This window comes from Tetrao urogallus (assembly GCF_951394365.1).
Source record: "Tetrao urogallus genome assembly, chromosome: 6".
Lineage (NCBI taxonomy): Eukaryota > Metazoa > Chordata > Aves > Galliformes > Phasianidae > Tetrao > Tetrao urogallus.
Genome location: NC_136819.1, coordinates 908,984 through 933,418, shown reverse-complemented (window position 1 = coordinate 933,418; position 24,435 = coordinate 908,984). Strand labels below are relative to the sequence as shown.

Below are 24,435 nucleotides of genomic sequence, written 5' to 3'. Positions count from 1 at the left end.
TACAAAAAAAAAAAAAAAAAAAAAAGAAAGAAAGAAGAGGCTTGAGCTGAATTGCATTAAGCTGGAATAAAAAACACCTAAGTTTGGCTGAAGTTGAGTCTAGGAAGGGTGCAGAGGAGGTCTGGAAAAAGGCAGAATTGATCAAGTAATAAATGTTACAGGAAAAGAGTGAAGCAGTAAAAATCTTTGCACAAGTATTTACCAGAAAAATGTGTTGGAAATACTAGGAGGGAAAGATGCTAACATAACCCTATAGAAAGGTCATACAGAACAGCTCTGGACATGCAGAAAGGTAAGGGATTGATGACACGTATTTGAGAGCATTGAGAGAGCTGGTTGATAGTATGACAAAGCTGCTCTATCTGCTGGAAGAGACTGTGAAATCAGGTCACTGATAATTTGAAAAAAGTGTGTCACGACAGGTTAAAAATAATAATTTCTAAGAAATCACAAAGGATTGTCCAGAGATCTGCAAGATTGGCCAGACTCACCTAAGGCACTGGGGAAATTATACAGCAAGTCCTTCTGGAAACCATTTCCAGGCGTGTAAGGAACATGATGAGAGAAGCAAAAAGATTTATTTGAAGGCAAAACACTCCTGACCTGTTTTTTTTTGTTTGTTTGTTTTAAGACATAACAGATCACAGAACCATAAAGGCTTGAGCTAGAAAGGACCTCAAAGATCTTTTAGTTCAAACTCCCCTACCATAGACAGGTTTGCCAGCCACTAGATCAGATCACCCAGGAACCCATCCAGCCTGGCCTTAAATGCCTTCATCCACAGCCTCTCTGTGCAGCCTGTGCCAGTGCCTCACCACCCTCTGAGTGAAGAATTTCTTCCTATTACCTAACCTTAACCTCCTATCTCCAATTTAAATCCATTCCCCCTTGTTCTGTCGCTACCTACTGCATAAGAAGTCGGTCCTCCTCCTGCTTATAAGCTCCTTTCAAGTTGGAAGACCTCAATGAGATCTCCCCAGATCCTTCCCCAAGCTACACAACCTCACCTCCCTGAACTTTTCAGCACAGGTGAAGTGCTCCAGTCCTCTGATTGATATCTATATAACTGATTCACTAAAAAATGCAAAGCTTACAATAAATTAAAAATACTGTAATGAAAGCAGTAATCTTACAGACAAAGAACATTACTCTTTGAGGCAACTGGACCATAGCTAGCACTAAGTTTCAGTTATCCTCTCCAACAAATAAGAGATATGAAGTAGATTTTAATACATCTGTTGATTCTTCTTCCTATAATATGACCTGAAAGGCACAAACTGGGCATATAGACAAAAAGCAGGATTCAAAGGTTATTGGTACAGTAGAAGACATGTGAGTTACGCCTGGAAATCTGGAGAGAAAAAACAACTTATTGTCAGAGGGAAGGGTATGCCTGATCTGCCAGGGGAATAGCCTGGTCAAGGACAAATGCAAAGTCCTGCACTTTGAAAGGGAGAACTACTGCTACACACACCAGGTTTGAAAGAATGAGTGCTTAGGTGGCAGCTCTTCAGAAAAGGACATAGGGCTTTGGAAGACAGCAATATAAATGTGGGTAAGAAGTGAATCCTTGTAAAATTAACAACTCGCTTCATACTGGGCTGTATAGGCAGGCTAAAGCAAACAGTTATTTCCTTCTCCATACTCAGTACTTGTGGAGGCCACATCTGGAATGCAGAGTATAGTACTATGCTCCTGGATGAAAGAGAAAAGTAGGACAGAGCCCAAAGGCCGCAAAGATGGGTAAGCCCTGACCCATGTGAGAAAAGAACTTAGTTTAGCTAATGTAGAAAAGGGAAGCCTAAAGGGGGTTGTCTAAATGCAGCCTTAAGAAGTTGCTCTTCATATTCTCAGGTCTGCATCCTTGATGCTTCCTCAATTCCCTCTAAAGAAACTGAGTTCTCCTGAAGTGCAAAGTTCCACCAAGTGACAGAACATGTTTGTTTGGTCTTGCTGGCTGGAAAAGGAACAAGCTGCACATCCTAAATCTGTTGTGATATTCTTCTTTCTCCTGCAGGAAGTTAAAAGGCGCTAGTATAATTTTGTATATTTTTTGCATTAAACGTTATTCAAAATTACTGAAGATCCTTCCTTAATATTGTTACTCCTCAAGTGCTAAGATCCTCTTCACTTGACAAAGGCAAAATACGTTCTCTCCTGCTCCGTTCTGGTAGGTCATACATCGCTCCACCTGAGACTGTGTGGAGTAAAAATTAATTCTGACACTCAAGTAACAAAGTGAGATTTTCATCTTAACTTCAACAGTGAATTACCATTCATCTGGAGTGGCTTTTAGTCATGAATGAGATGAAGGATCATAGAATGGCCTGGGTTGAAAAAGACCACACTGATCATGAGTTACTACCTCAAAATGCAGAATACATAACATGCAGCACATTTTAGGAAGGGCTGGGAACAGATCATGGGAAAATGGATTAGGTCTTCCCCAGTAACAGAAGAGTTTTTAATGACCTCTCCACCGTTTCGCAGGAAAGTTTCCTTGTTGACTGCAGGTTTTCAGATCCCCATGTATCCACTGGAATTAAAACAGCACTGCGGGCTTTCCCAGAAGCAGAAATATAATATTTTAGGAAAAGGGAGTGCTTCTCATTCTCTTCTTTCCATCCCCAGGCTGCTTCAAACCAAGTGAAGGTGATGGAAGGTGAGCACTGATCACCTTACAGATGAATAGCAATTATCAGAAAGAATTTAGTTCTCTTTTCCTGAACTCAAATTTAAATATCTGCATTTCAGAAGCCTCCAAGCTTCTCGTGGTCAATAGAATACTAATACTAATATTATTTGCTATACAAGTAGCTTCAGCTGTTGGGACATGACATTTTTAGTATTTCTGACAAATCTGTATGCCTAAAAATCTGTGTGACATTACCAGTCAACACTGGACTCAAACACTCATAACATACAGTGGTGACAAGGCCACAGGTAACTTGCACTCACGTTATGTTTTCTCCTCCAAAGACTTTAACAGAAATTCTCTGAAATCCTGCCATCCAAGCCTTCACTGCATTGACTGTTGCTGTACTTTTTATGGCAACCAAATACAAAGAAAGCAATTAAATATCTGATTTTACTTTTGGACTCTTGGATATTCTGCACAACACTTGGTGCAGCTGAGTCACAAAGGCTATAATCAAATTAAAATGCAAATGATGTTTATTATTATGACAAGAAAAAATATAATTACATAGTCAATCTCAGAAGTAATTCATTTTTACAGTCTGTCACTTACACACATGATCCTAGTAAGAATAAGTTTCTGAAGTACAATGACTCAGAAATAATTCCAACACGTAATAACTTCCCACACGTACTTCATACTTAGTTAACTGCAGAGCTCAACACTGATACAAAAATGTGTTAAATATTTTCATTTAGCTATGTTTTCCTTTTTCGTTATTAAATTTTAAGACATAAAAATCATGAATCTGTCAGATTTTTTTGTTACTTTATAATTGACATGTTTAGCTTAAATACTTAGAGAAAGCCAAGAGTGATTAATAAGTGACAAGCACTCTTATCTCCTTACATTCATATCATCCCCAGCTTCATAAGAAAATGCTGGAATCTTCTACACTAAAAAACTACAAACTATATACCAACAAAGTATAGTTCTGCATGTGTTGCCTGACACAAAAAGCAGTATTTCCGTAGTTGGTCTTCTAGTTTTGTATAGGCTGCCTCAACAATTCCTATTATAAATAGGAATAAATCCAAACAAATTATACAGCTCTTGACAATTAGCAAGCTAACATACTGCTGCTGACAAATATGAAGATATCATCCTTTCAATGCGGATGTAAAGACCTGTAGATAACTGGCTACCAGGTGCACAAAACTTCAGATCAGACACTACGTTCAATTCCCTTCTTATCTCTCTTTCGCTGTTATCAAAATAATTACTTTAATTAAAAACTAACAGAATACTCATCCCATCAGTTGGGTTTGTGAGAAAATACTTTAATAAACGCCAAACTGGCTTGCTACTCTGAAGAAAACATGACTAATACAGAATTGTTCAAAGTGCTTTAGATGTTTATTAAAAATGCTTTTCAGTATATTGTATATACAATATGTCAAAATGTTGACAAATAGAGTTTTTGTTCAACTAACAAAATGTTTTACAGACACTCATTATAAAAGTAACATAAAGATATCCTGTATCTTTTAACATCAATCACAAACCCTCTTATCAAAACCAAGAAGATGGAAAACTGGTTGAACTGAGAAGTCAGAGTCTTCTTTATGGACCACGTAAGCTCAAAACATATTTCAGCATCATAATGATTTACTTTAAAAAAGTGGGGGGGTGGGAAAGACATTTGTTAATCTCAGGAAAAAACTAAAACCCAAATTAAGCTGCACAGAAGTGTCCTCAGAAGCACTCTGTATGTAAAAGCAGAGGCATTAAACTTTAAAAATGTTCCAAGCCATTTTAAATCACACTGATATAAATGAATTAAGAGGAACAATCTAATGGATGTCTGAAACTATTGCTGTCTAAAGTAACACGTGGCATTGTACTGCATATGAAGTCAAGCTAGCAGATACATTTGATGTCTTTAAAAAAAACTAAGGATCTGGATTTTTGTACTGGAAAGAAATTCACACCACCCACATCCAGTTCAGTGTCCTTAAACCAGTACACCCCTGTCTATATGGCTTTGTTATGTTGTTTTTTTTTTTTTCCCCCCCAGAAGTCTTACCCCCCCTAACTTAAGAGATAAAGATCCCTCTGAAGGGATCCCTCTGGAGGGAATCACTCAGGTAGAAAAAGAATTTAAAGATCACCGAGTCCAACCACACCCTTAGCACACACTACCCTAACAACCCTGCACTAAATCCTGTCCCTGAGCACCACATCCAAACTGTTTTTAAACACACCCAGGGATGGTGACTCAACCACCTCCATGGGCAGCCTATTGCAGCGCTTAACAACCCTTTCTGTAAGGAAATTTTTTTCCTGATATCCAACCTAAACTTCCCCTGGTGCAACTTGAGGCCATTTCCCCTCGTCCTGTCACCTGTCACCAGTGAGAAAAGACCAGCCCCACTCTCGCTGTAAGCATCTTTCAGATATTGGAAGAGAGCAGTAAGGTCTGCCCTCAGCCTCCTTTTCCCCAGACTGAACAGCCCCAATGCCTTCAGTCCCCCCTCGCAGGGCATATTCTCCCAGCCTTTTTACATTATTCCTAGAAGCACCAAACAAATTTTGATGGAAGAAAACTGACATTCTGCAGTATGTTTCCTGATTGTCATTTGTGGTCAAAAAGCTGTAGTTCCTCAGGCAAGAAGTATAGGCAGCTTAGCCTATGCTTGCACTGTCTAAATACATTTCTGTTTCTCCCAAGACTACTCAGATTAAATAAAGTAGCATCAACTTGTTTTCCTAAATCAAGAAGATATAAAGGGGCTGTCTTGACTTATTTGACTGGAAATCACAAAGTCTAGCCCTGGCACATCAGATATCACATATGAAAGACAGAATTCCAAATTAATTGTAAGACAATGAGAATGATCCTAATAATATAATCATCAGATAATTTTGCCAGCCTATGAGAAATAAACAGATTGTATAAAAAAGCCTAAAAGAATCTAGCAAATAGAATGAGTTGCATAGACTGAATGTTACCCGATAGTTCTCCAAATGTTTCTGTTGCAGAACGTAAGCTTCAGTGGAAACACTGACATAACTGCAGGCCTCAAAACAAGTGTCATCTTGCATAGAGCAGCAGCATTTGGGAATAGCGACGTTTAAGATGCCTTATTCCTTCAAGATATAAACAGTGCAAATAAGGATTTCTCTTTTATATAACCAGCGTATGAAATTTAAACTCATGCGGCCTGTAGCCATCCCACCTCAATGCAGGAGCTAGACAGATTTTGCAAGTTAACTAGGAGTCAGATCAGGACAGTATTTGGTTGCAACTGAGGCAGACAAAATTGGAGCTCTGAAGCTATTTTGATAAGTTTGTAGAGTTTAAACACAGCAGATAGAGAGCTTTTCCTTGTCATTCAGTAATAAAATCCTAGTGTGACACACTGCTAAAAGAATTCTGCCATGTAGAGATATGAGATGTTGGTACATTCACCAATCCTTAACATCCTACACCTTGAGCACAAAAAAAACTCTGCTCCAGCCTCCCAAACATAGATATCAACCATTCCAGTTAATTTCAAATGCAATCTTTCCCGTGCCCACTGACTTCATAAGAAAGAACTGTTTTCTGGCTTCACATTCACAAAATAGTTAAGTCCCACTATTGCAACTAAACCCCTGTTTTCTTCAAGACCCACACTGCAATATGGGCATATAGAATAAATAAGTAAACTAATAAAAATTAAAAACCACTGTTTAAGACCCCGTTTGGGTTTTCCCATATGGATGCAGAGTGGCAATTCACACTGTCTTATGTGTTACCACTCTAAGTTGCAATCTATCAGTTCATCTCTACCTCTTCTGAGGAAGAAGATAAATATACTGGAAGCTGAATCTAGCAAAACAGCCACAATGGAAGACCACCACTTCAAAAGTATGCTTACTACAGCCTGCTGGACAAGGACATGTTCCAGAAGAACAAGCACCTAAAGGTCCTTCAACTACATTAGCCTATTCTGGAACAATTTTCCATTATATCAGACAACTCACAAACTTCTTTTCCTTTACGATCTCAATGCCCTCCATAAAAACAGTATACTGGTAGTTTTGTTTCTTAAAGACCATGTATAAATACACTTCCAACTGAGTAAAGACAAAAACATCACTGAAATTGCAGGGTGAAGATATTAAGATATTCAGATAAATGCTTGCATCCAACTCATTCCACCTTTGCAAGCTACAAGTTGACATCATCTTGTCTGCTAAACCAGTACAAACAAAAAGGTTTCTTGCCTTTCTTGTGTTACTTCACAAAAGAAAGAGATATATATGATCTCATATGTATTTATACGAGTTTCTCAAACAAATTCACTTTTTTTTTCTTGAGCCTGGCAGCAAGCTGTAAATAAGCTGGGCATGGCTGAGGATTCCCCAGCCTTGCCTCTTCTCAGACTGTGAGAAAAAGTCCTTACATGCTCTACGCTGCACCTCATCTCTATAAAAACACATTTAACAGATCTTTTTACCCTTGCAGGAAAAATACTAAAATAAATGTTATATCGTATGTATTTTGTACGATGTTTTGCGATATAATTTGGATTTCCCATCTTTTTGCTCTTGTTTCTCAGCGGGTGCTCTTAACAGTTGATGTTAAGTGGGGACAGTGGTGTGAGCTCAGTCTGTGTTTACATTCATGGTGTTATTCTAACATACAATTTCAGATATAAGTAGTCACAAGTTTTACAAACTCTTTACATTCACAGCAAACAAGAAATTATTCGACTGAGAGACTGATTAGGAATATAGTCCTGGTGAAGAAACATTGGCATTTGTTCCCATTATCTCTTGATTTAGCCAGGAAATACCAACAAAATGTTAATAAACTGGTCTTATCATTGCACTGCGTGTTAGTCACTCCATTTCAGCTCCCTGATCTAAGATCCCTAATGAAGACAATAAACTTGTCTTTCACAATTCCTTGGCAGAGATATATTGTTGTTCACTGGGAGTATATGACTGCAATAGCGATTTAGAATATTAACATAGGAATGTTAGCTAAATTAAGAAAACAAGTAGCGTCTACCATATCAAGTTAACACTGTCAGTTATATAAGAACTTGGCGCTGAGCATAAAATACACACAAATAGTAATGAATGCTTAAAATCTAGACTGTGGTTTTCATGGAGTCATAAAAAATTTCCCTAAGATAAATTTGTGTACCAAAGCTGCCATGAAAAGAGTTCCCCGCTTCTCTTTTTCATTATCACTTACTATTGAGTATCGTGTACCCAAAAACAAAGCAATATTGTCCTTATTAAGCTTACAAAGAACAGAACAGAGGATGGGCACATTAACTCATCTGTAGCACCAAGAGGGGAAAAAAAACAAAGAATTCCCTTCACAAGAAACTTCCCTTTCAATCATGGAATCTCCTCCTTTTCTCAATTGTAGGGAATATTTACAGGAAGAGAGAAAACTTTTTTTCTCTTAAAAAGAGAGATTCCACTACTTTGACTTCTTACATTAGTTTACTTTTATTTTTATCATGGTACAAGATGATACCACTTGGCCAGTGCTGGATGCAGGATTGGCAGTAACATTTTTCTACTAGCACTTTGGAAAAGGAGATGATCTATCACCACAGCATGTACATAATAAAACAATTCATGTGCTACCTAAATGATCAGACTGTTGCCTGTACTTGGTAAAGGTTTTTCTAACCATGCAGTGATTTAAAACAATCATAATGTCTGCAAGGAAACAAAAATTAAGCAGCACACACACTGAAGATTAACTTGCAGTGAAGTGACATTGGTAGTAAAATGCCTATAACTGTGCTACATAAAAGATGACTGACACTGAAAGCGACACGGTTTTAAGAAAGCCCTAAAGAAAACACAAAGAACAAAAAGGGAAGAAAGCTACTTTTAAAATTAGACTGCTGCAGAATATTTATGCTGGAAGGTAACTTCGAAGTGGACCCAAATGTAAACCAAGAACTCAATGTATGGAAGGATCACATTATAGGCATGAAAGCAAATAAAAGTCTCTATCATTCTGAACCCTGGACGGCTTCAGCAATAAGAGACTAAATTTTTTTTCGTTATGCTTTTATAAGGAAATGCATATGGTTTTGTTAAAACAAGCCTTTTAGGGAATAAGCTAAATGGCAGAAAAGTACCATTCTAATACAAAGCGCTCTGTAGCTCTCTCAATGGCATTTTCCATTTCTTAGTTAAGACATATGGTTTATCTCTATTGCTTTTGAGAGGCAGTAGGATGTTGACATACATGGACAATTCTTTAGAAAGAATTAAAGCTACAGATAATTATTATACCATAACAATGTCTGAGCAAAATAAAGACACCTTGGTAGCAAACTGTTAATTGTACTTTCCTGCATAACTTCCACTATGGTCAAAAGTTAAATAGTAGCCTATAAAAATAATGTGTAATGATAATAGCAACAACATATTATAGAATCATAATTTGAAAGCACTTGAATGTATTGCAAATAAAAGTTCTGTTTTACCTAGAACTTACCACATTCTGGTTTACCCACCACACAGAAAATAGAAGCTGATGACTCTATCGCACTTGATCTGCAAACTTACTGTAACACTGATAGTAAAACCCAGAAGCACCACAATCTCAAAACTCCTTTAGAACTACAGTTATTCCACGCAGCGCTATGGGCTTGGGGCTGAGCGGCTCGACGGCTGTGAAGAAGAAAGTGAGCTGGGGGTGTTGGTTAATGCTTGGCTGAACATGAGCCAGCAGTGTGCCCAGGTGGCCAAGAGGGCAACGGCATCCTGGCCTGCATTAGAAATAGCGTGGCCAGCAGGAGCAGGGAGGTGATCATCCCTGGCAGTGCTCAAAAGGTCTGGATGAGGAGCTGCAAGATACGGTTTAGTGCTTGTGGTAGCAGTGGTGGTGGGAAGATGGTTGGACTGGATGATCTTGTGGGTCCTTTCCAACCTTGTGATTCTATGGTTCTATGAAAATGTACTATAGCTTCATTATATAAGGAATTGTATATGATCTGCCTCTACCTTTGGGGGCATGATTTCTTACAAAGAACATATTGTCTTTTCTGCATAGGTTTCTCATACTTAAAAGCTTGTAATGATATTGGTTAATTGCTAGATTTCAGTCACCTCTCTAACCTCTCCCCTTCAGTGGGTGTGAAAGGGTTTACTCATAGTATACACTGTACTGACTAAATTTTATCTTGTTCTCCTGGATTCTCAGCAGCAATTCCCAAGTTAGAGGCTTCCCCAGAAAGAACGTCAAAGGATTCCCACCCACACACTGAATATCTAACAGGCCCTGACCCATTTTCTCCTTATTAAAGCAGCACTGCATGCTTAAAAAAAAAAAAAAAAAAAAGAAAAAATAAACAGAGAAGGCAAATGAATGCAACTATTGCAGTGGGAAATCTACCCTCGTTGGATTTGAATTATGACAAAATCACTACCAAGAAGCAGAGATGCATTTAAAATACAAACAAATATATTTTTCCAGTATTCTGAGTCTGTGACTTATTACTTTTACTGCCTTTCATCAAAGTGCAAGGGGACTTCATTTATTAGTTATGAATTAGAAAAATCCCCTAATTTAGGGATAGTTAAGTCTTCCAACCATATCTGTGGGCACATTTCTGCAATTTGAATTTTAATAATTTTGCAAGTAAATGACAGAAGATGAAGCATAGTTAAAAAAAAAAAAAAAAAAAAGGAGAGATTTGACCAAGATTTGTGATGTTGCCTAGCCAGAGTTAGTAACAACTGATAACTCTGAATATTTATAGTTTCTTTATGGTATGATGCATTGTTGCAAAAGCCACAAGACTGAAGACCAACAGTGCAGTTGTTACACTGGAATATATTAACATCCTCAATTAAATGATGAAACAAGTATGACGTTCTGGTTTAAGTACAAACAAAATGGCAGCAGAAAATTTGGTTGATGTATGACTTTCAATTTGTCCAATGCACTCAATTTCTGACATAGTGAAAACCTGATTTTACCAGTTACAGTTGCATAACAGCCTTTTTTTCCTCTTAAGCTGTCATCTCCTAAGATGTGAAGCACTTTAGTAAGTCAAATAACCTCTCCCAAAACAGCGACATTAAACAGAGCTTAAAAACAACCCCAAATTAAACAACGTAGAAGTTTATACTTCTGCATTGCAGGGCTTTTGTTACATCCATGCTTATGCTTCTTATAAAAGGGACAGCCCTATATTTCCCTCTGCTTGCAGCTGCATGCACTTATTAACATTTTTTTTGGATAGCACAGCTATTTCTGTGCCTGCCTGGTGAACCAAATGAGGGAACTATATTAATCGACAGTAAACCTGAACAGATAAAGATTTCAGCTGGATGTATTCCTTGGTCATTGGTGCCAACAAAGATTTCAATTAATCCTCTCAGAAGAATTTTATCTGTTTCTAACACAGTCCAGAAAATATTAAAAGGTTGAATTTTTTTAATTGTATGAGTAACAAAAGAAAATTGATTTATGAAAGCACTAAATCTTGTAACATGCTTCCAACCAATTTGTAAGCAGACCTTCACAGACTTTTATTTGTTAATAATATACTTATCACTCCTGTTCCCTTTTAACTCATTACACAACTGATGTCCCAGGGAAAGCAAATTAATAATAAGAACACATTCCAGATATGAACCTTCTCTATCTTAAGAGGGCTAACTTATTTGTCAGCTGTCATAAGAAAGATGTATTTACATTTTGAAAAATGACCCACCTCTTCTTTCCAGTGGGAAAAATGAAAGCTGATGGAAAACATGTAAGAACATAGCCCTGTCTAATAGCACACATTCAAGTGGCATGGAGTCATCTTGCAGTCATTAGGACTTCAACAACAGTTTAACATTCACTTAAGAGTCCACTTCCTTCTAAGGATAACTTGCATCTCTGAAGGTGGATAACACTATGTCTGGAGCCCAAGTGACCAGGTTTATACAAGTTCACATATAAAAGCAGGAACTCAAAGAACTACTTAATTATATTGCCACAGTAAGTTATGTCAACTGCAATAATATATGGAATAGAGTGAATCCTGCAAATAGAAAATGAACGGTGTCAATCATTGGCAGAACAACAACCAGCACTTGTAAAATATCCTGATCTATCTGGAAAATAAATTTCCTTCTCACCAGGTTTGCACAGGATACTTGACTTCCAAGAATACAGTAAGTCAAGAGGACTGTTTAATATTATATGATTGTGTAGATGTTTCTGAAAAGTTTTGATGCAAGATTAGCTTAAATCCTTCCATTTCTCCAAGACCTCTAACAATGACACATGAAGAAAGGAATGCAGTGAAACCAGCTTCTTTTGGAAAAGGTGAGGAATACCTGCTGCATTGCTTGAACAGCATTGCTGTCTGTCCTAGAATATGATTAACAACCAAGTGTTTCTTTACCCACTGCTTTAGTTTCACTACATATTGGAAAGATTTCCTTCTACATAAGGAAAATTCTTTTGAAATAAATACTTCTAAGTTTCCAGCACACCAGTAAGCATCCTCTCCTTACTTTCCCTAAACTTTAGATTTAGTTCTTCTGTATTATTTAATTTTCTATCTACATGTTTTCATTTCCTGGTGAAATGTAAACAACACCTAGCTCTTGATGAAAAGTACATTCATCTCTGCATGCTGCATACCTATACACAAACATATTCATGCTCTGCGTTGTTTCTTGAACAAAATAAAGAAACAAGAGATTCGTATAACAAAAGAGCCCTTAGAAGTTAGCATTTAGCCTCTGATCATTTCACAAATTCAGTACTACTTAATAATAAAATTGAAGTGTGAGGTAAACGATCTTTACAAAGAAACAGTAGCTTATTAAATAGTTCAGTAGTATCTGAAGTCAATAAGACAGACATAATACCAAATTAAAACTTTTCCTGAAGAAAAATATTCACTGATCCATACTTAAGTTACATTATTCCTTTTTTTTTTTTTTTGTGAGATATTTACCAGTAAGTATTTATTTTAGCAAGACTTTGCTATGAGGATAATCTCAAAGGAAGCAGAGCACTGGTTCTTTTGAAACAAATTTTGTATTTAAAATTGGCTACTAGAAACATGCTTAAAATTTTCAAAGTACAAAATATGCATTTTAGTACAAAAACCTTAAGAAGACTTGCATGCAAACATTCACAAATGAATCGAACTGCATCTCTTTTATTAGGTATATACAGTATACAATGTAATGCCTACATAAAGGCATTGCAAAGTATACATAAAAATTATGAAAACTTAGAACTGTGTAGGTAGTAACACAGCATCAACCATATTTAAGTCAGGAAAAGGCAACTTACGGGTAAGATTCTGAAAGCTGCTGAGCTATTTTATAAGCCATGGGGTCCCTGTCCAGTGCATATATTGTAATGTTGCTGGCTTTCTCTAGAAGAGCTGTACTATGACCTCCGGCTCCAAACGTCATATCAAGGAAACGCTGAAATACAGAAGAGAACACCATTACCTCATAGCAAACCATAACAGATGGAAAGAAAATCCTGAACTGAAAGGGACCGGCAAGAACTACTGAGTCCAACCTCTTGCTCCAGACAGAACTACCCAAGCTCAAACCCTACATCTGACAGTGATGCCTAAACACTTGAACTCTGGCAGCTCGGCGCCATACCCACCACCCTTTTCCTAACCCCCACCGGGCCATCCCCTGGCAGCTCTGTGCCATTCCCTCGGGTCCTGTTGCTGTCACCAGAGAGCAGAGCTCAGCGCTGCCCTTCGCTCCCTGTCCTGCATCCAAGTCACTGCTGAAAACATCAAAGAGAACTAAGCCTAAAATGGAGCCCTGGAAAGGTCTGCCAGGGAGGTGACTGAGTCACTGCCTCTGGAGGCGTTCAAGAAATGTTTACATGTTGTACTAAGGGACATGGTTTAGGGGGAAGCATTAGTGGTAGGTGGACAGTTGGACTGGATAATCATGGATATATTTTCCAACCTTGGTGATTCCATTATATTTGCAATTCTGCACATAATATAAAATCACTTCAGAATAAACGTTTGGATGGCTTTGGACCCCCTGTCCACAAAAGAACCATCATTTGGTCCAGTCAGTTGCAGATTCATTCTGAATTAAAGGAAAGCTACTTGTTTCACTGCTTGATTCAACTTGTATTGAGCCATACGAAGATATTTAAGACGTAGGGCTATATGAAGTCATCAGTACCATCTGCTTTGTAAGACCATCTAAAAGGAAGGCTGATAGATTGATGTATAAATATTAAGAATGACAATATCGCAGTTTTACACCACAGATCAAAGCGTGATGGCAGTGCAGGAACACATTTTATAACTGGGACTAACTTAACTATTGCAAAAAAAATGTAAGTTTTGAAGACAGTAGTATTGATTTCAGGCTCAGTGTGAGAGTACTGGGGTATGTTTTCAGATTACCAAGACATCACCTAATAGCAAATACAGAATAATAAGGGATACCTACCTTAACTGCAAGCATTTTTCAGTTGTCAGATGTGACTTACTCTGAGGGCTTAAAGTTGTAACATTTGACAAACAACATCAATTTCTGTGCTTCTGAGGAATGTCTACTACCCCATACATACATCATATTCTTTTTCTTTCAGTATACAAATGAAAATTTTCAGTAACACCAGACATGATCTTCTGTTACTGAACTTGAAGACAATCAAGGAATTCTGAATTCTCTCAGACTAAACCAGACACAGGTATGAATTCAGTGCAAATTAAGGAAGAATGAACAATGCAGTTCCTGGAACCAGACTCTCATAACCCCAAAGTCCCAGGTAGGATCACACATTTCATATTCCCATGATCAAAACTTCACCAAAGGAAAAAAAACAAAAACAAAAACCAGCAACAGAAGACTTTATCTCATACTATCAAACCTCATGCAGAAATAAACTAAATTCAAAGGACTGACTAACTCAGCCACATTCACCCAAGAGGACACTTGGGAAAACCATCTGCCTGCACAGAAGGCAGACTGCTATATATCTTCTGTAGACTCCACTCCAGAGAGGTTTCTTCAGTCAAGGTCCATTTGACCACTAGGCTGACCAGACAGCTTTGCTCCTGATGCTCTTCTAGGACATGATCAGCCACCTCAGAGCAAGGCAGGCTGGGCCAATAAATCCTAGAGTGGGAAATACAAGCAAGCGAGCTAAAATTTAATGGTGTTTTGTCTTTTGTATATATAAAACAGCAGTTCTGTTTTTAGCAGCTGCCCTGCAGGTCTTACTCTTTCTGGCTGACAACCGTGGTACTTAACTGCTCGGAAGTCAAGAGCTACTTTGTCGACAGAAATAGCTACCTCTTCACTTTCAGGGGTTGCATGACTATGCTTTCATTTTGAATAAAATTGAATAATTCTACAGTCTAGGAATAACATACTAGAGTTTAGGGACAAAAAAGTTATTGTTTAATACTAGTATATTTTAACCCAAGTAGACGTGAGACTGAAAAACTATCCTTCCTGGTTTCGGCATCTCTGAATTCCCACAACTCTCTCCTCTCAGTTGACTTAACTGACCTCTGCTGCTGGCATAGGGGCAGAAATTAGACTCCATGCAAGCTAAACCAAACCAGAAGAACAGATTCTTCATATCCTCCAATGTGAATTACAGACCTTTTTTTTAACCTCCAATTATTTTTTTTTTATATGAAAGTTTTTAAAAACCGCTTATGAAGAAAATCAAACTACACAGAATTGATCTGAACAATGCTTTCAAATATTACCCATCCCAAAGTATCTTTTAAGGGAAAAATTACAAAGGAGATTCAATTGAGGAATAAAATGGGAAATGGGTCCTAGGAATAAAATGGGAAATTCAAAGGCAATGGAGACCAGAACTGGAGGAAAAAAAAAAAAAAAAAGCACAAACTTTTATTTATGTTTTCTAAAAACAGCTTTTGGAATAAAAAGCTTTAAGGAAATCCCTTGATCTTTATGGAAATTTCATAACAATAAAACTGACTATTTATGAAATTAAGAACAGCTATTAAATTGCATCCGCAGTTGTGATAAAAAGCTATCAGGACAAAAAAGACTTTACAGACTGCTAAAATGCTACCACATCGTTATTCTAGTCAGCTGGACTTGGAAAAAAAAAAATCGGATCACAAAAATTCAGACATTTCTTATCTAAAGAATCACCTTAATTTATTATCTTATTTTCCCACTGATGCTGTACAGTACTGCATGCTTTCTTTGGGACAATTAAGACAAAGTTCAGAGAGCAAAGATTTGCCTTCTTAAAAGTCAGTCATTTAAGAAAAACCCCGGCATTTGATTTGATTGCTCAAAATTAAAGGAGCTAATGACTGGAAGTGAATAGCCCTTCAAGCTCTTACTGCACACACTTTACAGTCTAGTGGTTGAGGCACTTGAGATTCACTCAAAAACTCACAACTCTAACAAGTCCTTCTCCAGAAGCACCCAAAGAAGTTGTGAAAAGAAACCTCATGAAGACAGACCCAGTTCAGCACTATTTAGTCTTAACCTGATTCTACCTCCTTACCTGTGAATAAGGATTACAACTGCCATTGTATGCTCAGTTTCCAAAGTCTTTGCACACTAAAAAACGCCAGCAGCATTCAACTTGCGTTGAGCATACCTCTGTTGGTGAAGCAAGAGCAATAGCATCACGTCTTTGAGCAAAACACCAAGGAGCAAGGACATAATACCCCTACCATGAAAGTGATTCCATAATCTATTTAGGCATTCACAAAACTGAAAAAGAAAAATGGGATTTTTTTTTTTTTTAATCATCACTAGATAGAAGAACTTAGCTAGCTTTTGAAAATATTTACATACACCAATTCCAAGCTACTAAAAATATTGCTCAGTCACTATCAATCAGCTTCAGGGAGCATCTCTTTCTCAAAGGGTCCATTTGTTGTGGATTTTTTGCACTGTAGCACTATAACATTACAATCACCTTGTCTATTGCTTGCAGATGTCTCGCATGAGATTATGCAACCTAAAATAGATGGATACAACGGCCTACAGCGTCACTTTGGAGGGCATTAAAAACAACCCAATTTATGTCATAATTCTTCTTAAACAAAAAAAATCAGTAACATCATCTGGGTTGGTTTTTTGGTAGTTGTTGGGTTTTACTTGTTGTTGTTTTTTAAAAAAAAAAAAAAACAACTAAATGCTCATATTTGATATCATAAGCTACAAATGTGCCACTTGAGTTTTTTGAAACTTAAGCAATGTCTTTCCTGAAGCAAACTTGCAATGTCACCCAGAGTCAAGGAAGGCATAGGAAGAGGTAGAAGTAAGTAGCTATTCATGTGTTCCATAAGAAGTCTGGAACAAAGTTACAAGTAATGTGAAGTTCTAGAACAGTCTTTTTTCACTGACAGGCTTATCAACTTGTTTATTACTTGTTCTTTTTCCAAACACTGAGTTATTCTTTGGTGTACTCTAGGACATACTGCACAGATTTGACTTCTTGCTTCTTCTCTATCACTAATAAGCCTCACTATGTCCACTGTTTTATAAAGTTTGAATATCAGAACTTACGAAGTTAGAGGTAGGGTTTTTTTTTATGTAACTATATATCCAGACAATTTGGTTATCTAAACAATATTCAGATGCTGCTTTTAACACTGCTTTTTTTTTTTTTTTTTTTTTTTTACACCTTCCAAAGGAATTTATGAAGACTGTGTGCCTCATGTCAGTTAAGAATACTTAGCTGTTATTCTGCTTAACAATCTCACCTCTCCTCACAAACACATGCCTCCGCTTTCACTAATTTAAAATCTGATTAACTTGTAGCTTGGTAAACCCCTTGTGCATGCTGAATATTAACAATCCATAGAGATCTTATACAGAAGCAAAAAATTCATACTGGCAGACGAAAGAAAAGATAAGGATCATTGTACCATGGCACAAGTGACACGCTCTCAATATAGTGACAGCATCTAAAAGCTTCAGTTAAGAATTAACGCAAGCATTCACTGTGAATGAACATGGGCTCACTAAACTATATTGCTCTTCAAAAAAATAAAAAAAGTAGTAAAAGACCAAACTTTTAAGCAACTGCTGACACCTGTAACAAGATCTTTAAACTGGGATCTCAACACAAAAGAGACTACAGCTCTGATTCAAGTAGAAGTGACTGCAGGACATGGTACTAGATAAAACACTGCATCACCAGCGTTGATGGAGTAGGAGCAAGCAATGTTGGCATCCTAGCTGATCTTCTTAAGGCTAAATTAATTTATTAAGAGTCCAGTGGAGGGCCACAAAGATGATGAGGGGCCTGGAGCATCTCCCCTATGAAGAAAGGCTGAGTGAACTGGGTCTGTTCAGCCTTGAGAAGAGAAGACTGAGAGGGGACCTGATCCAGGTCTATAAATATCTAAGGTGTGGGGGGCAGAATGGCGAGGCCGGACTGTTTTCAGCAGTGTGTGGAGACAGGACAAGGGGAAACGGCTGGAAACTGCAGCATATGAAGTTCTGCACCAATGTGCGCAAGAACTTCTGTACAGTGAGGTGACGGAGCACTGGAACAGGCTGCCCAGGGAGGTGGTGGAGTCTCCTGCTCTGGAGATGTTCAAGACCTGCCTGGATGCCGACCTGTGCGACCTGCTGTAGGGAACCTGCTTTGGCAGGGGGTTGGACTCGATGAGCTCTGGAGGTCCCTTCCAACCTCTACGATTCTGTGATTCAATTCTGTGATTCTGTAAATTAAGTACATCCTGACATAATGTTACAGTAAAAAAAGAGACCTTCTATGGATAGTCTTGGAAAAATGCAGGTACATATATCTACAATGGAAAGCTAGAGCCTAATATAGATGCCTCATAATCTGGCAACATTTTGCATCTGAAACCTAAAAAAAAAAAATAATAATCACGTTAAGATTGCCTACTGAATTGCTTTTATTGCTAACACAACTACTTTGGAGACTGATCAGATTTGAAGTCACTGCCTGTGCTATATTTTCATGTCATCTATATATAAAGCAGTATAATATATATACTTCATTCATTTTTTATGCCTGAAACAGAAGCAAGATGCTTCGTTTTTCATCTCCTCTCCCCCTCTCGTCTAGTAGTTTTTAATCAAATACAGTTTTACTCTCATGGCCATATAAATACAAGGAAAGTTTATTAGATGAATTCCTGCAGTGACTCACCACTCCATTGTTAAGTTATGATAGCCCCATCAGAGCTCCCTTTGGGAATTTCATAATCGGTTTTGACTGTACATTTTAGAAACCATTTGGCTTTTCAGCAACATACAGATAGCACCAAACAAAAACTTTATAGCCCTCATTTTACAACTATCTGGCTCTAAGATAGCTATACAGATACAAGAAGTTCATCTTACTTTTTTTTTTTTTAATACAAGACTTCTCACTGCCAAGTTATCTCCTAATAAATATCTTTGAAGCACTTCATTTCACTACGACCGAATTCATCTGCAACTCCACTTATGATTATGTCTTTCATCAAGTAAAATTTACTCCACTATACCCAGTAGCAATTACCTGTATGACAAAACAAAAGGAGACTGGAAAAAAAAATAGGAAATTTAAACTCAAACGTGGCATTCATAAATTGAAACTACCTTAAAAATATGCAAAATACTGGAACTGGTGAGAAAGCTTGTAACTTCTGAATCTGTGATTTCTTGGTTTCTGAAATACCACACCAAGCAGGTTTCTGTCCCAGGAGTTCTTCATCAGTGGCCTCTCTCCTTTCCATTGACTACATGACAGACCAGCCATTTGCCTCTCAGCCCAGACAAATCTGGTCTCAACTTGTACGTGCTTGATGGACAAGGAGTGATACTAAAAATTATTAACTGGTACAAATAAGACCTTCTCCAACAGATAACATGAATTTCTTCTAAAAGCTAGAAGCCCATTATTCCCAAAAGAATGAACGTGCACTGCATAATACTTTTTCTTTAACCCCTATTCCTGTTTATCTACTATTTTTTCATCCTCTACCAATAAAGACCATATTCTCTGCCCCCAGTGTGTGTTATCCTGTTATAACAGGAAGAATGTGCTTCCTGAAGCGCAAAAAAACCAAGCCAAGAATGTTCAGAAAGAATTTTCAGCCCTTTTCAGAAAGGAAAACAAAATGAACACAAGGTTTAAAATATGAGGAAAAGGAAAAATAACTTAGAAACAATATATGCTTTCCCAGTACTGTGTCAATATTATATATGAATATAATATTTTAGCAGTGAAATGTGTCTGCTGGAGGGCTTTCCACTCAAAATTGAGCTTCTCAAGCAATAAATTAGAATCAAATAAGTTTACTTTGGAAGGTAAAGAAGGGAAGTAGATCCACAATTCCTACTGCCACAACTGGGATCACAGCCACAGCCAAAACAGTCCCTCACTCACCACACTCCATATTTCCAGAATATTAACAGTCACCAAATAAGCATCTTTTCAGTGCTTAACACATTTGGCCTGGAAATAAATTACACTCTCTCCACTTTTTACAGGCTTGAAACAAGCAGATACCACAAAAAATACCAGAGTACCAACTTGTTTGAATTGAAGTACCTAGCATCCATGTTACACTACCTGACTTTTCAGATGAAATGAAAATGTCTGGCATTTATTGGCTGAAGAAAGACAAGCAAAATGAAGGCAGACCTCCAGGCAGTTGACACATCAAACGTCAAAATCCAATAATTTTTCTTGAAATATTGGATACTGAGTATTCTAAAAAAATAAAGTTCACAAGAAGGAACTGTTACCTGAAGAATACAGCGACACAGCTGCCTGATAAGGCAGCCACTGTTCACCGGCGTGTTCCAGATCACTCACGACTGGGTCACAACACTCATATTGGCTTCCACCCATCTCTCTGAGTGGGATCGAGCCAGCATTTGCCACAATAATACAGCCTCTACATTTGAAATGAATGAAAAAGGTCAAGCTTGCATTTTAAACTGAGATGCTTGTTACTGCTAATGAATACGTAATTTATTATCGTCTTGCCAGACACCATTGGTAGGTATCTAAGTAAGCACTTTTTGTGGGAAAAACAATCCCAAGAAAAGTTTTATTTTCCAACACCAATCACCAACACACTGCAAGACATCTTTGCTTCTTCATTCTCCTGGTGTTTCTGTGATGAGTCATGTTCTCTAAACTTCTTGTCTGAGTTTCCTTGTTACTCACAATAGAAATTGTTCATTGTCACAACACAAGTTGTTTTCCACTCTGTTTTATTTTTCAAATATCAACTCTAAGCACATTAAAGCACAAATATATCCGACCTCTTGTTCAAACGCCTTGATTTTACCTCAGCTTACAGCTTTAATAACTCTCAGGATACAAGAACTACTTCATACAGATGTAAGTAGAAATCTGAGTTAAAGAGGAGAGTGATAAGGAATTCTACAAGGATGTGTCTTTCACCAGCAGTAACAGCTGATCAGTTACATGTTTTGATGACTTTTTCTTTTTACAAATAATTACTGCAAAGCCATGAGTTAACGTAAGAACACTAAAAAAAATCTGGAAAAAATGCTAGAGTTGATATAAAACACATGGACTGTTGTTTAGGCATAGGTTCACAGTGGGAAAACAGTTCATTAATTGCTTCTTTTCCCTTTCTTTCCACAAATCTCAACATCTACCTCAACAAATTCAACTCAAAATTGTAAACTGCTTCTCAGTCCTGATCTTTGTCAATACCAATCTCATTTAACCGATAGTTGCAATGAGCATGGAAAGATAAAACGATGCTTAGAAGGAAGGAAAAAATATATCCAAACTTGACTATATTTCTTTCCAAGCTTCTAAAAGTAAGGATTCTGCTCTAGCACAGCACAAAATAGAACTTAATCATCCTGAGGAAAAGGATGGAGAGCTGACACAAACTGCAAGGCTGGACTGAGATTGTGCAAGGTCCTTGATGGACTTCTGGCAGAAGACTGTTGCTAACTGCTTTTAGAAGGGGGACTTCCTGAATGACAGCTCTGAACATCCAGCCTCTATTTACACAAAATTGGAACAAGCCTCAAGATTGGTAGGCACAAAGAATGGAAGGGAATCTCTGGGAGTGAAAACAAGTGCCCTGTCTGCAATGGGACAGCTAACGCAGCCTCATGTATAAATACATATACACACTTCTAATAGCAGAAGTAAGAACTATTTTTTAAAAATGGCACTGTTGAATAAAACAATTTAAATATACTAATTTTAGAACCGTTCTGATTTGTAATTTCTTTCTTCCAAGCTAAAAGTAACAGCTGTTGAAAAAAAATGTATGTATGTGGCTCAGCCCATTCCAAACCATTTTCTGAACTCTAACTGAAGATCAATCGAAGCTTCACTGAATGGGCATACACTGCCAGTTCCAAAATGTATCTGGTCAGTATTTCAGAACATGAGAGAAAAGGCTCTTTTGCTTTAAAATCCAATACTTTCTGGAATTACGGATCAAGCATTTCAGGCCTTTTTAAACACCTGTTGATACATTCTTTGAGATACCATAAAAAAAAAAAATAAGCAAGCATTCAAATTGTAGAGGATTTTCTTCAATTCTGGTTCATTTTTGTGTCACCTAAATGCTTCACAACATATGACTATCACGCACCTCAGAAAACCAGGAATTGATGGGTATATATATACCCATAAATTAAGGCAACTGCCCTACTTGATCAAGAAACATCTTCAGAACATATATATATATGCATATACATATATATGCAACCTACCATACTTGAAACAAACTTCTTGCATTGCAACATGCAGAAACATAATGACAGGAAAAAAGCATTATGACTCCCTCCACACCCAGTCAATGCTCAGTTTTACGCACAGAATACATGCATCAATTTTAGACAACCTTCACAGATTGCCCTTCCTAGAAATGGGCACAAACAATTGAAGAAATGCAGTTTGATAATTTTACATAAAATTATTAGAATAAAACTAGCCTTCTGAGTCAATAAAGAACAAATAATGTATCCTGTCGAAATTAATTTGCAACTATGCCCAAAAATTGAAGTGAACACTTTCCTCTCATGGACACGTACGTACTTTAACATGTACACACATTATTCACTGCACAGAGAATTAATTCACCCAGCAGAAGCTGAACCACCACATACCATAGAGCACTATGAGTTCACAGGCCCTTAACATGGTGAGAGGTTAGTTTCACGTGAAACAGGCTATTTCTGGGACCAACGAGATTTGAAGTATTCCCACACTGCCCAAACCACACAGAATGTGATCTTTAATCAACAGAAAATACAATTGTTCTGAGACAACATTGGGTTCAATTTTACGTGTTTATGTAAGAAAATTGGGAAATGGGGAAAAATGCTGTTCTGTAGAGCAAGGCATTTTTTAAAGAGAAGTTTTTGGTTTGGTTCTTTCTTTTTGTTTTGTTTTTCTTCCCCCTCTCACACCAGTATCAGATCTGAACCTTAACAGCTGCTGAAACTGTTCATTACCAGGATAATGTATGCCATGTTTTTTTTCCTACATTGCTGAAGAACAGCCATCTCCCCTAAAACATTTATCATGCATGTATTCAACATGTGCCTTTCTTGCAGCACCTACCTTCCAACCACAAAAAAAAAAAAATCTCAAATGTTTTGCATTTTGAAGCTTAATTGGCCAATCATCAGTTCCCCTTTTTTCCCTCCTATACGGGCTGTGACCTTTCTCTTAAGTTATTTTCTATAAAGTACAGGAGAACTTTAAACAAGAGCCTTAAAAAGATGCTATTTGATGAATATGTAGAAAATCCTTGCTGTGCAACTCATCACTTTTGATGCAAGATGTCAACATCTGTCAGACTGGTTTTGACAGATCGTTTCTATGACCAATGTAACAGAAAAACAGAATGAAGTTTAGGGCTGTCTTTTCTTAGCGTGCCTTATGAACGGCAGTGAAGAAAATGGAAATAAATACCAGAAGATGAACTTTAAATCTGAATAATTTACAAGGCACTATTAAGGTATAAGATTATCAGTGGCAACAAAGAAGTAACTTCACATCTCTTTCTAGAGTTTATTTCAGGTATCGTTTTGCATTTTAATTTATTCCTACAATCATGCCTGAACAAGGTATGATGATCAATATGTGCAAAAAATTAGAGAACCTCAAATTTGCTAAACTACTTCTCTTAATCACTTGTTAAAACACTTGCGTAAAAATTAAATATATTTCTTTTAAAACTTATTTAAATTGATATTTACAAAAGGAAATACATATATATTAATTGTGGTGCTTTTGCGCATCTATTTGTCACGTGTGGGGGCAGAGTCATTTACACCAGCTCAACTACACAAAACAATCCAAAACGTTGGTGCTGACTTTGGAACATCTTACTATTGAAATAAACAATCTATTTAAAAAGAGACTAATGGAAGTAGGATCATTTTTCATCTGAAAGACATATGGAGTCTTTTTCCTGTCAACTGAAGTTCATGGCTGGACTCAATTTACAACTCTGTTTGGAGTAACATGCTTGAAAACTTATAGCATGTACAAATCTCACAGATGTTCTCGTATCATTAAATAATAGTTATGTAGCTTTGTGGCACTATAAATAATAATTATTGGTAGCAGACCTTCTGTTAAACTTCGCTATTTAAATAGCTTAATATAGATACATACCCATTTGATTGTACTATACCTCAGTTACTGTCAAACTATCACCAAGGTATTCTCAAGCAAATAAATGCCTCAGAAATAAATTATTTACTCACTCACTTTTGGTTGAAGTTTAAATATGAGATCATGAATTGTGCACAGCTACCAATTCAAC

General features: G+C 37.2%; 1 protein-coding gene across 1 annotated transcript in view; it reads right to left on the bottom strand.

The window, feature by feature from the left end:
• Positions 1 to 24,435, bottom strand: part of METTL15 (methyltransferase 15, mitochondrial 12S rRNA N4-cytidine) — a gene marked incomplete at both ends in the record, with an annotated part of 90,739 nt that overhangs the window by 40,237 nt on the left and 26,067 nt on the right. Inside the window, one exon of the mRNA XM_079536948.1 lies at positions 12,975 to 13,111. Coding sequence (XP_079393074.1) covers positions 12,975 to 13,111 — 137 coding nt within the window. The remainder of the gene's footprint in view (positions 1 to 12,974; positions 13,112 to 24,435) is intronic.